Below are 15803 nucleotides of genomic sequence, written 5' to 3'. Positions count from 1 at the left end.
CTGGCTGGCCGAAGCCCTCTTCATCTGTGTGGCAGGGCTCACGACATGTGGATTCATCTCCGTGCCCTAGGATGCTGAGGAGGACCATGTAAAGACATGGAAGACAGTTCTGGGAAAGGAAGGGTGAACCAGTACACACACCTTGGAGATCCCATTTTTTACTGGAGTCTGGCAGAAGAATCTCCAGCCAAGTCCTTATACTAGTTCAAACCATAAAATTGTTGACCAGTCTGTTCTTCTTGTACGATGAGGTAGGGAGAAGAACATACAATCCAGGAATCCTGATTGCTGTGTTCAGCAATTTCCTAAGTAGTTAAGGAAATCCTACCTCTTTTTGCTTCCGTTTCTTATTTATTGTAATAGAGATGATGCAGTAACCTCAACCTACCTCCAAAACCAAAAAGTGTTTTAGAAAAATTGAAATGCACAATTTTTTTGATAATCCAAAACAAAGCTATATATTCAGACTAAGACTCAATCATTACTATACTGAATCTTTACCTACAAGTTGACTAGGTCAGGGCTATGTCTCTTGAGATTATTTAATACATATCGTTGAGGTGAGTCAAGGGCACTTATCTAAATTACTCTCCTCACTCTAACAATTATAAATGAAGGCATGGTGGGGTATACAGGTCAAGGGATCCTTCCAGGGGTGTGAGAGACCCTGTTCTCGAAAGACAGCCACTTCCTCGGGGGAGCAATGGAGTACAGGTTCGGCTGCCAGTATCTTATAGGCAGCCTCGCTCATGGGAAAGCAAGAAAGAATTTCTTAAAGGACATATTCATGTGGGAAGTAATTGAGATGGACAAGCTGGATGAAGCAGAGCAAGAAAAGAGAAGGGATGACTGATAATGAGAAGGTTGAAGACCCTAGAGGCTCTCCATTTTTTTTTGTTTGTTTGTTTTTTGTTTTGTTCAGTGCTTGCCTTTTGCCTGACAAATGGAAAAGGCTTTCAGTCATATGTTTGAAGAGCCTGGCAACTACAACCTTTATATATTACGAACCAACAATAACTCCTAACTACTTTATGTAACATTCAGCTACATTCTTGTTTTAATTCAATGGGGACAATAACTCTCTGAAATGGAAATGACTAAAATGTTCAGAAGAGTTAAATCTTCCTTGTGTTAATAGTCCATCTTTGTGGCTTAAGGTGGAGGGGAAAAAAAAAAAAAAAAAAAGGAAAATTCTCCAGGGCTGTTCTATGTTCTGAGTTGCTGAGCACTGAGAGAGCTATGGATAGACTTGTTTTTTCCAAAGCAGCATATTACCATTTCTCTTGTGCTTTCTCATCCCAAGAGGTAACCAGAAACATGTCCAAACACAGCGGAGTTTTCAAACATGCCTGTTAATGAATCCACCTGGAAAACCTACATTTTAGAAATAATTTCTCCATCTCTGGCTGTCTTCCAGGCTTACTTATTCCTGTTGGATCTTTGTATTTCAGAGTAACAAAAAATAAATAGATTATGAATTTTAAGGTTACTGGTTCCTGGCTCTATAACTGAACTCTCCTGCAAGTCTTCTGCAAAGACAAACTCACCCCATACTAAAATGTCCTAAAATGGAGTAAGGGAAGAATTCATTTTGCTTTCATTTTAAACTTCAGGAATATTTTGGATAAGGAGCTACACCTCTTTCTACGTCTTATGTTCAATACCCTGGCTAGAACGGAACTTTTATTAACACTTTCCATTTTTATTCATTTTGGAATAAGCTACCTGTTTTTAGCTCTAAGAGTACTTTCACATTGCACCATTATCAGGGAGCTTTTAGGAAAGGGAGGACTTTACCTGTCATTTAGTTGAACTCTTCTAACCTATATAGTCCTAACATCATTTACAGCATTCTGCCTAATATACAATAGTGTTAGCACATAATCTGTGCCCACTGCCCACTACCTTAAAATTCTATACTGCAAGGAAAGTTATTTAAACGAAAGTTGTAAGTGAAAGTGGTTTGAAATTCTGTCCCACGCTACCACAAATCAGAACATAAGATTACTCTATTGACCACAAAATATTAGGATATACAACTCTCCTCCCCTGATACAAATGGTCTTCTGTCCCCTGAGAGGGAAGTTATAATCTTATTTTATGTTCCCAGAAAATTTCAGATAAACCCAAATAAATCCTGCTTTGCAGCTGAACCAAATCAACTTCACATTGAGGAGTATTAGAAATTCCCACCCACCACCAACACTCGATGTGTTGGTTTGCTTTTTTTTTTTTCCCCTCCCTATAGGAAACCTCTTTCTTCTCAGTATTTATTTTTATTTCTAATCAGTCTCCAGGAGAATATTAGGTCTCTGAATTCTGGGTGAGAAAAGACCCTGCAAGGGACCTGGATTCCGGGTCTTCCTTTTTGATGTAAACCAGATCTTAGCGGACAGACTTGATGAGAGTGGGTTTTTTATCGGCACAGCCAAGTCAGTCTCTTAAAAACACTGTCTTTATGAAAACAAAAGCCGGCCAACGCTGTATTTATTTGTTTTAACTGGGTCCCAGTCCCCTCTACGTAAAGATAAAGATGGAAATGTTGTTTTGCCTTTCAGCGTTAGAAGAACCCTGGCAGATTTGAAATGTGCACCAGCAGGGGTCTTTCTGGCCAAGGGCCCGGTGGGAAGATGCTAACCATGCTTAACATGTGTTAGGGGACAGTGACCTCATTTTCAGGGATGAACTAAGGTTAGTTCCAAGCGAAGCCCTTACAAACAAAAGCAGCCTTGCAGCAATGGGAAAGAATCTGTGGAGACAGCCCTTGGTCCTCCGGGTGGTTTTGATAAGGATGACTAGAAACACAGATAGCCTTTAGAAGCATTTTCCTTCCTTGTTAAGCCCTCCCCAACTCCCCCACGCCTCCCAGTGCTGGCTTACAGATGGAGAACCCTGGTGTATCTCCAGTAACTAAGTAGCAGATAAATAAAAAAAGAATGAAACCTTAGGAACTCAAGATCTTCCCTAACTAAAACAGTTTGAGGTTTTTTCAAGCACTTGCCAGACAAAATTCCCTCTTAGGATCTCTGCACCCCACCCCCAAAACGCACCCCTAAAAAGGACTTACTTGTGGAGATAACTAATACCCACTTGGTGGCGTGGGGGTGGGGGTGGGGGAGGGGGAGAAAACCAGTACCCAAAGGATCTGTGGTTGTTAATGACAGGAGGCAGATTGTCGCATGAATGTCACAGTTGTTGTGGGTTGCGCAATTCATCACATTCTTTTGAAATTGGTCAGGAATTAGATCACTGTGCAAGAGATCTATAAAATATCAGCACATAACATCTTACTCTCAAATATCTGGAAACTTTGAGTGGGGACTATCTGAATGGCCATGTCTCAAGGTATAAACTGCGATTCTGCTCTACTCTAGTGGGTAAAAAAATAAATGAAAAATCCCTCCTTTATTACCACTCCCTCCCCCCCATATGCTTGGGTACCCCCATGGCTCTGTGGCCACTCTCAAAGCCTTACATTCAGAAGAATGTGACTCTTGAGCCACTTTTTTCTGTCCAAAATTATTTTATTCCGGATAAACATATCAGTCTTAGGTTTTGAGAAGTTCTACGAAGCATCTCCACTTCTATTTCAAAACTATGCTTGACGTTAAATCAGTGACTTAGGAGGAGGGGCACAGAGGACTTTGAAAAGCAGCCCTCATACTCTGTAAATCCCCCTCCTGACTGAAAATAATTTACAAATCTGTATTACTTTATTCACCAACAATTACTGTCTGATACTACCAAGAACAGCCTGACATCTGTAGCTTCTGGGTATAAAAGTTTGCTTTAAATGGGGGATATAGAAGACTAAGAAGGAAGGGAGGGAGGCAAGCATGAAAGCCAAAACTTTAAAAATCTGGCATGCAGATCTGAGACATTGATCTAGTGAAATTAAAAATCTGGCAGCAGACCTTCAGAATGCCTCTTGCATCATTCCTTTCTTTTCCATTCCACCTGCTATTGCCCCCAGATATCCATATCGCATAGAGCCATAGTTTTTCTTTTTTTAATCAAAGTATAATTAACATACAATATTGTATTAGCTTCAGGTGTCCAACGTACTGATTCCACAATTCTATCCATTACGCTATGCTCACCAAGATAAATGTAGTCACCATCTGTCACCGTGCACTGTTATTACAGTATTATTGACCGTATTTCCTATGCCTATACTTTTCAGCTCTGTGACATTTATTCCGCAACTGGAGGTCTGTACCTCTTTGTCCCCTTTATCTATTTGCCATTCCCCCCAACTCCCCCCTTGGCAACCACCAGTTTGTTCTCTGTATTCAAGAGTCTGGTTTTTGTTTGTTTGTTTCTTTGTCTGTTTTTTAGATGCTCCGTATAAGTGAAATCAGATGTTATTTTTCTTTCTTTGTCACACAGAGCCATGATTTTATTGTGACCGAATTCAGTGGCACTCACATCTGGTTGCACATTAGGCTCATTTGAGCTATTAAAATGTTCCATCTCAGACCACTGGAACCTCTTGGGGGTAGGGGCCCGAGTGTCTGATTTGTTTGTTTGTTTATTTGTTTAAGTCTTCCCTGGAGATCCTTGAGGCATCATAAATTCGACAAGCATTGGTCTTTTTGTCTCCATTTTCTTCAACATGAACCTGCTGTCAATTAACTGGGCTAAAATGTGGATCTAATGATTTCTTCCCACTCTGCAAAACCCTTCTCTGGCTACTGGTATCTTTATGGTGAAGTTAAGTCCGATTTAAGTGCCATTCCAAACCTTCTAGGAACCCTTCCTTTACCATTCTCTCCAGGGCCTCCCCTTCTTCGGTAGAAATTGTGTATTTGCCATTCCTGAAACCTTGCCATTTCTATATCTCTGCTCACTTTTTCTTTCTCCTCCTTCTCCTCCTCCTTCTTTTTCTCCCTCTTCTTCTTCTTCTTCTTCTTAAGATTTTATTTATTCATTTGAGAGAGAGAGAGAGAGCATGCACCAGCCAGGGGGATGGGCAGAGGGAGAGGAAGAAGCAGGCTTCCTTCCAGCTGAGTGGGGAGCTCCATGCTTTGGGATCAGGACCTGAGCTGAAGAAAGATGCTTACCTGACTGAGCCACCCAGGGGCTTCTCCTTTCTTCTTTCCCCCCCTTACTGGGCCCCTTCTAGAATTCCTGCTTCTCCTCCTCTTAGCCGTTCAGTCATATTCAGTATGTAGAAATGGCTTTTCTCAGTAGCATCTGTGGACTTCATCCTCTTCTGTAGGTTCTGCTACCATAAAATCTCATCCTGCTTGCCAGCTCCAGCCTGCATGGCCAGACTGTATGATCACTGAAAGCAGTAACTATGCTCAGAGTCAAGGCCAAGTTGACACCACTGCTGAGCTGCCAGATGTTGAACCCTGTGTGGACTACGAACTCCCAGTCCTGGTGATGGAGTAAATGCAATAGGATCTGTTTTACTGCTCAGGAGAGATACAATGTTGATTCCTTAAAGACCCAGACTTGTGATTTCACTTTTAGCACAAGCCCACAGTGAAGTTAAGAATGTGGGTTTAAGTAAACAGATTTACCCATTTTCTGACGTGTCTGTGTAGATGCAGCTGGTGTTGCCATTCACGCCTGAATCAGTGCATCCAGTGTGAAAAGATCATAACATCGGTGCTCTTCCTGGGCCATATTTTCTGAGGCATGGCCAGGCAACAGTTCTGTTAGATCTGCCCACCCCCCAGATGATGCTTCTGGAGGTGTTTATTAGATGCTTTATTAAAGGTGTCTTAGAACCCTCTTGAAATTAACTTCTTGAGAAGTCGAAAGCATGATTAACAGAAGGCCTTTTGTTCAGCAAAACTTGTATCAGAGTTATTTGGTTAACTTTAAAAAAATAACTATCAGCCAGGAATGCTAAGAGGTACGTTTATTTCATAAATATTTGAGTGTTGCCCTAAGTCACAGAAAAATACATCCATTTTCCCAAAGTGTATATAAAGATGAAGGCTTTTCTCTAAGCGTGAATCCCCTGACTGTTACTCTCTTTGGCCTTCTATACCATAAATGCTCTCTCTTTGGCCTTCTATACCATAAATGCTCTTTCTAGGAGTCCTGGTTTCAGTCTCTTCGAAGGAAAGCTCGAGATTAAAGCAATTGGTGAAGTAATGTGAGTACAGAATCTTTCTGGATTTTTCTGGTTTTTATTTTAGTCTCTTACCATCATCCCATTCATATCTGATTCAGCAGGAATATTTTTAGGAAACTTCTTTCTAATAAGTCTTTCCAAAGCATTTAATTTAGTTTTCATAAAAATATCCTGTCTCTGCACTATTTTATACTTTAAATAGTACATAATTAAATTCCATAATTACAACAACCAGGACCACTGGCATAAACATGTGGGAAGAAAACCACAACTGATTACCAGTCAAGCGGGGGCGTCTGTATTCCGGCACCGTCCTGTGTTGACAAAAGGAAAGGTGAGGGACAGATGTCAGTCAGAAGAACAATGGCCACACTCCAGCAGGACCTGGAAAGAACCTAGCAGAGGACCTGTCACTCTGATGACTCTACGTAAATGTTCTTGCTCTTTCTTTCCTTCTTTACTCCACGAATGTATGTTCTTCTTCCTTTTTTATATTACTCTGGAGCATGGAGCCAAGGAAGCCTGAAAGAGTAGGGATTAAGGGCAGAGTTCTAAAACCAGGGAGACACGAATTCGAATCTTGCCTCTGCTGGTTTCTAGAAAAATGCCCTTGGGTAAGTTACCTAACCCGACTTTCTGTAAATGTGGATGATGGTAACCTAGACTGGGTCCCATCCCTGTGAGAGGAATTTGGGGCAATCTATGGAAAATACCCCACAGATTATAGGTGTCCAATCATTGTTGGTCATGAGACCATGTTCTTAGATACCAGAGCACTTCAGTGTCTTCTGAGTCACAAAGTACAGTAGATTGCAGACCTCACCTGCACGAACCTTCCGACAGGTATCGCTAAAACAAATAACATTGCTCCCCAGGTGATCCCAGCAAGCGTCGCAGAAATCGGTGCTCTGCCCAAGGTGAAGTAGGGACCCATAGTAATCTCAGACCCGCTGAGCACTGACCCCTTTATCAGTGTGGATGAAGCTTCAGGTGCGGAAGAACCCAAGTCTGTCACTAGACCCTTAACCTTTCTCGGATGAAATGCAGAGATAGTAAGAAAGAGCAGAGGGTTTGGGTTCCAAGTTAAGCCGAGTTAAGGTGTTTGCTCCTCAGGGAGTAGTTAGAGCATTGGTCCATACAAGGGTCAGCATTTCTTCATTCAGCATTTACTGGGATTCTGTTATGTAGAATGCAGCCCTGAGCAAGACGAGGACCTGCCCTACAAGAGATCACAGTCCATCTTGATAAACAGCTTGTACCCGAGCGGAACAGACCAAGTGCTGTAGGAGCCCTGAGAGGGGGATCGTGTGGCGTTTGTGGAGGAGGATTGCACAGGTGAAGTGACATTGAAGCTGGGCCTAGGATTGAGTTGCTGAGTCTGTTAATGGGGGAGGGGGGTTAGAGGGCTGGTGGCCAACATTACTGGCAAAGGGATGCACTGGCTGATGTCACAGTGCCAGGAAATTATGGGGCCTGTCTACAAATACTAAGCCCTTGGGGGATTAAAAAGCTGTCTAGATTGCCTTCAAGATCAGCATTCATGTTTTTAGTTCAGTCTGGGAGTGTTTGTTTGCCTCTGGTTTTAAAGGGCCTCCCAGACCATCCCATAGCAATTGAATATTGTAGTTTAAGAGCAGAAGCATTCTTACAAATGAAGCATGCCCTCAAACATCAACAGATAAAGCAGTTAACAGAGCATCTACCTGGGGTGAAACTGTAGACAGGCATAAGGAAATCTGCTTAGGCGGCCTCACTCTTGATCTCGGGATTTTTCACTTCTAGGGCCACACAGAACCACTGGCATAGAGGGGAGAGTTTGGGCTTTTCTTAAGCAGTAAAGGCTTTCAGTCCTGACTGTTTACTTATTAGCTGTGTGACCTCAAGCCACTTACTTTTAAGAAGTTAGTTTTTCAAACTCTGTCATGAAGGTGCCTGTCCTGGCTGAATTTTTAAGAAATAAACACTAAAAATGCATGTATAAAAATTGCCTACATAAAATGCTTAATGAAGTCTCTTAATTGGCATCTTTTGTCATGCTTTTCTCAGAATCCCCAGTGGCTCCTGAACGGTGTTCAGCGCTTCTGGAATGTTCAACTAGGGGGCGTGTTCTGACTACAACCTCTTAGAGGTTTTGAGAAGGATCTGGGCATCACAGGGCTAGAGTCTGAACTGAGCAATTAGAGCAGGGTGAATGGGGAAAAAGTGTTAAGTGGGAGCACCTGGGTGGCTCAGTCGGAAGCCTCTGCCTTTGGCTCAGGCCATGATCCCAGGCTCCCTGCTCAGTGGAGAGCCTGCTTCTCCCTCTCCCTCTGCCTGCTGCTCTGCCTGCTTGTGCTATCACTCTAATAAATAAATGAAATCTTTAAAAAAATATTAAGTGTATTTCCAGCTGTAAGGAAAGCTAAGATGTTAGGATAATGATAAAAATAAGTCCTTTGAAATGTATTTGTAAACTGACACAAAGAAAATAAGGGCTCTGTAGAGGTAAAATGACATGAAAGCAAGAACCAGTTTCATTTGTCTGCATAAACACAGGGCACAGAAGATAAAGCCTTGAACATGCCCAAAGTGCACCGTTTAATAAGAGATCCCCTAATAAACTGGGCCCCCAAGTGTGTGGCTCCCAATATAAAGGTGGATTGGAAATAAACCCACCCCATAGAAAGTGTAGCAAAAACTTTTCTGTCTCAATTTATCACCAGCTGGAAGGGGGGAAAAAAAATCTTCCCTGAGAATTTGTAACCACAAGGAATCCCTCCTATCCATACCAGTTGGAAGTCTAAATTTATCTAAATAGTCTTTTGAAACAAAGGCAAAAAAATGCTCAAGGCAAGCATTTATTTTAAAAATAATCTTGGGTTAATAGTGCCTCAAGGCAACTGGAAGGAGCAATCATAAAGTCCTTTTCAGAGTGTGGTATCATTAATCCAGGCCTGCAAGAATCCCCAAAGATTAATTGCTAAAGAATATGAAATGATCAATAATCACAACCATAGAAAGTATAACCTGGTACAATCACTTTGAAAAATAGTTTGCCTTTAACTAATAAAGTTGAGTTAGTGCATACCAAATGATACAGCATTTGCGATACTAGGTATATGCCTTAAAAATCCGTGCCTGTGTGCACTGGGACTGGGTCCAGAACGTTCACGGCAACACACTTCGTAGGAGACCCAGACTGGAAACAACTCAAACATTCATCAACTCCACAGTGGATAAACAGATTATGTTACAATCATGTAATGGAATCCTCTGCAGCCTCTGTGATGAACGAACTGCAGTTACCCATGTCAGCATGCAGGATTCCAAGAAACAGAACAGCACACAAAGGAGGCATGTCACAGAAGGGTGCAAATGTATGATTCCTCCTACAGAGAATGCAAAGACAGTCAGCTGCATAGTATTTAGGTTAGAGAAGTTTACATAGATGTGAAAACTATGAGGAAAGTTGTGAGAATGATTAACGGGAACAGAGGATGCCTTGGGAGAGCTGGTCAAGGAAGGACCGATGGGAAGTCTGTAGAGCTGCTTATAAATTTCATTCTTGAGCTTACCAGGCGTGCCGGCGTTTCTTTCATTATTTCTCGAAACTGTTGATATATGTTTCGTGCATTCTTTTGTATGTATGATACGCATTATGATAAGTACTTTTTAAAAAAAAATTTGTTTTTAGAGAAAGAGTTGGGGGGGTGCCGAGGGAGAGAGAGAACCTCAAGCAGACCTCCTGCTCAGTGTGGTCCCCACTCAGGGCTCCATCTCACAACCCTGAGATCATGACCTGAGCTGGAATCAGAGTCAGATGCTTAACCAACTGAGCCACCCTGATAAATACTTCTTAAGGGGAAATAAAAGCTATAAAAGCCCCCTGGATACAGAATATTTAATAGAAAGTATACACATCATTTTCTGGAAGAGAGTCTGAGGGAGAAAATAAAGAAGAAACAAGAAATCAAGGATTCACACCTCTCATTTCTCACACAGGCACACACACGTGATCTGTAGCTGTGTATGGAGACCACTGTTAACTAGACTATTGTGGTGATCCCTTTACAATACATATAAATATCAAGTCATTGCCTTGTATGCCTGAAACTAATATGATATGTTATACCTAAGTTAAAAGGTTCACACCAAAGTTGTATACTTGAGTGGCTAGGAAATTTGGGGATCTTAAGATCAAAGTAAGAGAATCAAAGGAATTTATGGTTCATATCTCTAACATTAGTACCTAGTTGCAGTGGCTGATGCATTATATGTTCTTGGTAATGTTTGTTGTACCTGAAAGTATTTGCATGGTTAATTTAGTGGTTGGATGGACTGATAGATGGATGGAAGATCTCCGAGAATCTCCAAGCATAAACTATGGAGCAAACACTTATTAAGCAAACACTTATTAAGCCCTCCCATTTCTTGAGAGAGATTGAGGGTGTACACATGCATGCTTGTGTGGGTGCTCGAGGGGTGGAGGGAGACGGAGAGAGAATCTTAAGCAGGCTGGAGCGCGACGCGGGGCTCGATCCCAGGACCCTGAGATCATGACCTGGGCAGAAATCCAAGAACTGGACACTCAACTGACTGAGCCACCCAGGTACCTTAAGCCTTTTCTTAAAGTAGTGATGAACAGCTTGCATTCTGGAGTCAGACTGTTTGGGTTTGCATTCCTGCCATTCATAAGCTGTGTGTCCCTGGGGAAATCAGGCATTCTTTCTATTGCTTTCCTCATCTGTAAAATGGAGCTAGTAAGGGTACTGAGGGCCACCGTAGCAAACCACCACACACCTGGTGACTTACAACAATAGAAATGAATTGACTGACAGTTCTGGAGGCCAAAAGTCCAAAATCGAGGTGTCCACAGGGCCCTACTCCCTCCAAAGGCTCTGGTGTGTTATTCTTCTTTGACTCTTCCAGCTTCTGGTGGCTCCTGGCATTGTTTATCTTACTGTCAACTTACTTTCAGTCTCTTCCTGCATCTTTACATGTTCTCTCTTATGTATCTGTGTGTCTCCTCTTCTTTTCTTTTTCTTTGAGGTATAGTTGACATGTAACATTATATTAGTTTGAGGTGTATAACATAATGATGTTATACATATATATCTTTTCTTCTTCCAAAGACATCAGTCATTGTATTTAGGGCCCATTTAAATGCAGTCTGACCTCATCTTAGCTAATTATATCTGCAAAGATCCTTTGTCCAAATAATGTTTATGTTCTGAGTTTGTAAGTGAACATGAATTTGGGGAGACACTGTTTAACTCACTGTACTACTGCATGGAAATATTATAAGGGCTAACTTAATATAAGGACTCATGAAATTAATATATAGAATATTAAGTGACTAATATAATGAAGCTATTATAAGTATGCACAATAGTGTCTAGCATGTAGTCAGAGTTATGAAGTGTTGGCTTATTACTGAGGTTACTTGAGGTTGGGATTTGGGAAATGCTTATTCATTCCAATCACTGCTTTCTGCTGAATAATATCAATATTTCAGTATTGATGGGAATACTGAGTTATTATGTTAATTCATAATAATGCTTGACTCTATCCTTGAAGCTGTTTCCTTGAAAAACATCCATGGTTCATATTTCTTTCCTGTCTAGTAAAATGACTAAGTAGACAAGACATGAAGTGGTGATAAAAGATATTATCATTTTCCAGATGCTTCTTTCAGATTTTGATCATCTAGGGGAAAAAATGCTGACCAATCTGCTTACATTCATTTTAGGTCAGTTGACTCCTTAAGGGTGACCTCCTCTGTAGGACTTTTCATGTGGCAGAGCTCAGCTTCTCAGGAGACCTGATGTCCTTCTGTAGTGCTGTGTCTACAACTGGCATGGGGCATTGTTAATGATAGAACATTTAAGATGAAAAAGCAGGCTGTAGCCTGTGGTGAGAGTAACTCCTTAGTTTCTTAAGGAAATGACAGCTAAGAGATGCAATACACTGATATTGAGCCAAATACAAAATCTTATATGTATTTTAGCATTAAGGAAATAAAGAACATTGTAAAGGTACTGTGGACAAAATTTGAAAAAAAAAAAATAAAAAAGTGAAGAATCCATTATTTCCCTGCTACCTAAGCAACATGATTTGGAAAAGCTTAAGACTGAGGTGAAAAGCAAGTGAGTCTTCATTTGTGCTGCTCTGTTGCGTTTGCCGCCGCGCACCCAGATGTCAGCACGCCTAGCGCACCATCAGTATTCAACAAATGTTCGTGGAAGGAAGATGTGGCTGCATTGCTTGCTGGTGGTTGAGAATAAATGGAGGATATTCTTGGCTCCTTTTCTGTAGCCATGAATAACTTCACTTCCTAAGACGTCATTTTTCTTCCAGGCAGATTTCATGTTCCTCCTCTTGCTTTTTCTTTATATTTTCCTCCCTGTTTCTCCCTGCATACTCTTTCTTTGAAGTATAAAATTATTATGTATTCATGTGTTAAGCATGCCTGTATGTAACAGAGGGCTGAGAAAAGTGAAGAAAAACAAGTTTTGTTTTTTCTCTTGTTCTTAAAGTTCTCAGGTGGTAAACTACCTACCTCAGAGGATTATCTGGTACCAGGGTTACTAGGTGAAATAGATATGGTGAAGGTATCCACCAGAAAGCCCTTCATCATTAGAGTAGGTGTTCTTAAACATGAATCCATGAGAAGGCTTGGCTATCCTGAACCACATAACGTTAGTGTGCGAATTAGGTGTGTGCCTGCAGATTTGATGTGTATGTGCAGATTTGGTGTATGGATGCGTCCATGCACAACTGTTAAAGGAAAAATAGTTCCTTGTAATTTTTGTTAATCTCAAAAGAATCTGAACTCCAAGTAGGTAGAGAACCACTGAATTAGAAAATGTGGCTTATGTTGTTTGTATTTGGCTTCTCTTTAGGGAGTCTGGTGGGATAATTCTGAGAGGTAAATGGACAGTTTATACAATCACCAAACTTCTCAGATGTGGAATGAATGCAGAGGCTTTCCTTGAATCATGATATCTCTATTGGAACTTCTTTAGCTGCTGTTTTTATGCACTTTAAGTCAGAAGTGGGGATGCTTTACTCACAGTTCTTATCTCTGGCAGTTGAAATATCCAGGCAGACTGATGTCATTTGTTCCCAGAATGGCATCAGAGCCCTTCTGGGCAAATTCACTGATAAGTCATTGAGCAGGCACAAAGGAGATGATGTTTTATGGTACAATGAGCCATCCTTGCTTAGCTAATTTATTTCTAAATGAACTTTAAACCAGACCAAGAAAAAACCCAAAAAGAAAAACCTAAACAAGAAAAAACCCTAACCATTTCAAAGTAGTGAGCCTCTTTAAAAATCATATTTCATTTTTCTTAAAATTCCTGGAAACTTCGGTTTGTCCTTTGTCTTATTTGAAGCTCTGATTAAATGATTTGCATGCTTGACTCCAGTCCCAGTTTTATTTTGGCAACAGCTGCGTGTGTTCCCAGATACCTGACTCAGTGGCTTCCTTTATCATTTCTGGAAGTCAGCTTGGTATTCTAGTAGCTTCTCCATTGAAATAGCTGCTGTTATTGGGAAGAAACCTTTCTGTATTGTTGCAGGCGATATTTTAATTAATATAGTTACTTCCACACAATTTACTTATTTATTGGTTCATTCATTCACAAAACATTTTTAAGCACCTGCTAATGGGCCAGGATGCTTCTAATTGCAGGAAAAACAGAAAGATGAATGTTATACTGTAGTCACTGCCTTGTGGTAAGTCTAGGCATGTGGTAACTCAGGCCAAAGAGTGAAGCCTATGAACCCTATAATCTGTAAATAAATTAGCTAACCCCTCATTCAGAGCAGTGGTTCTCAGCTGGAGAAGTCCCTCCCTCCCCTGCCGGCAAGGGAAATTTGGCAATGAGGATACATTTTTACTAGTTGCACTAGGAGATAGTTGGAATGCTAGTAAACAGGAATGCTAGTAAACATGGACACTGAACAGGACATCTCCCACATCAAAGAATTACCTGAATCAAAATGCCAGTAGGGGTTCCCAACGGGCTTACTCCATGGAACACGTGACTCTTGATCTCCGGGTTGTGGGTTTGAGCCCCACGTTGGGTGTAGAGATTACTCAAGATAAAGTAAAATCTTAAAAAAGAAATGCCAGTAGTGCTGAGATTGGGAAGGCCTGTTTTAGAGGAAAAGGGGTACTCCTTCAGAGAGGCATACACAAGAAGGATGGACACTGTAGAGATGGTGGGCTCTCCTTTGAGGACCTGAGCAAGTCGAATCCTAACTAAATTGGCCCAACCAGAACCAAAGACATTTCTGAGAGATGGGATTTCTTCAGCTCAATTACATTTCCAGGGATGAATTAGTCATTCCTCAAAGATTGGCGTCTTGTCCGCTTTCCAGTTGTCTACCTCTTGATCTGCCTATGCTTGTTCTTAAGAGGCTTACAATTTGGGAGGAAGAAGGACAGGTACACCCAAAACTCTAACGCCTATGTGAGAAATACCAAGAGGGCTTAATGAAATTAATGCTCTGGGAGCACAGAGCCCCACATCTCTGCCCGGGAGGTCTGGGAAGGCTTTCCAGATGAGGTGGCCTGTGAACAGGGGCTTCAAAGGTATTTGCCAAATGGGTGACAGAAGACACTCTCTCCTCTGTTGTTTAAGCCATACGCTGCATGATTGCTTTGATAACCAGTGACGAGAGGGGTTTGGCTCTCCTTTCGGAAATCTGCTTCTGTGGTGTTCTACACGAAGCAGGACTCCTTTCCAAATTGTGCAGATCTGACTTTGAAGTTTTTCCTCTCACTGTCTTTCTGTTAAAGACTTCACTGGTAGGTGGTTTCAACCCCATAATCGTGGGTACTAGAGTTTAGCAGAAAGGCAGAGTTGTAAGCTTTTGGTGAATGTATCACAGATTTGGTTTTTGTTGTTTTTCAATACATGCACATTTATTTATTTGCTCCTGCTAATACTCAGGTGGTGGCCTTCGCGTATTTGATAATATATGGGAAGTATGCTTCATAATTTGGATAGACATTTATAGATGCTTTTCAGATACATTCAGTATTCTAGCACATGGCTATGTGCTGTAGGAAAATCCAAGAGAACATCCTCCAAATTCCTCTTAAACTAGTATAACAATGTTAAATGTATTTGTGAAACTATGAATTGAAAAATTGGTTGTAATAGTTTAATGTGAAAGAATGGGTTAGATGTGAAGTTTCTGACAAAATAAAACAGTGAGATTTTCATAATGAGACCACCAGGAAGTTATGGGGTTTCTCTTTACTCTCTAGGAATTGTATGTAGATTTAAAGTACCTACATAGTATGGGGAATTTTCTCTTTCAGTTCAGAATCAGTTAGGACATCACATAAGAGGTAACTTTGTATACTTAAAAGCAACTTTTCAAGAATTTGTCCTTTCCTTAGTGACTTTAAAAGACCTTTAAGAGTATTTTCATGTTAGAATATAATAGTTCAATTTAAAAATCTTTCTTTTAGTTTGGACTGTAAGTTGAATAGGTCTAACATTCTTTGGGTTTTGTTTTTCATCAAAATGTCTTTCTTTTTTATTTTAGTCTGATGCCAATGCCAGTTACTTAAGAGCAGCTCGAGCTGGACACCTAGAAAAGGCCCTTGACTACATAAAAAATGGGGTTGACATCAACATTTGCAATCAGGTTAGTTGTGGTTATTGATGCTATTTAATTTTTTGCCGAAGATTTTAAACATCCAGACTGTGTG

The 15803-nt window shown here is 40.9% G+C and overlaps 1 protein-coding gene across 1 annotated transcript in view; it reads left to right on the top strand.

Moving 5' to 3' along the window:
• The window catches only part of ANK3 (ankyrin 3), a 335126-nt gene that overhangs the window by 95454 nt on the left and 223869 nt on the right, over positions 1 to 15803 (top strand). Inside the window, 1 exon segment of the mRNA XM_082721630.1 lies at positions 15638 to 15739. Coding sequence (XP_082577756.1) covers positions 15638 to 15739 — 102 coding nt within the window.

Source organism: Mustela nivalis (assembly GCF_964662115.1).
Source record: "Mustela nivalis genome assembly, chromosome: 2".
NCBI classification, from domain to species: Eukaryota; Metazoa; Chordata; class Mammalia; order Carnivora; family Mustelidae; genus Mustela; species Mustela nivalis.
Note: the sequence above shows the minus strand (reverse complement) of the source record. Positions and strands in the feature narration are given on the sequence as shown.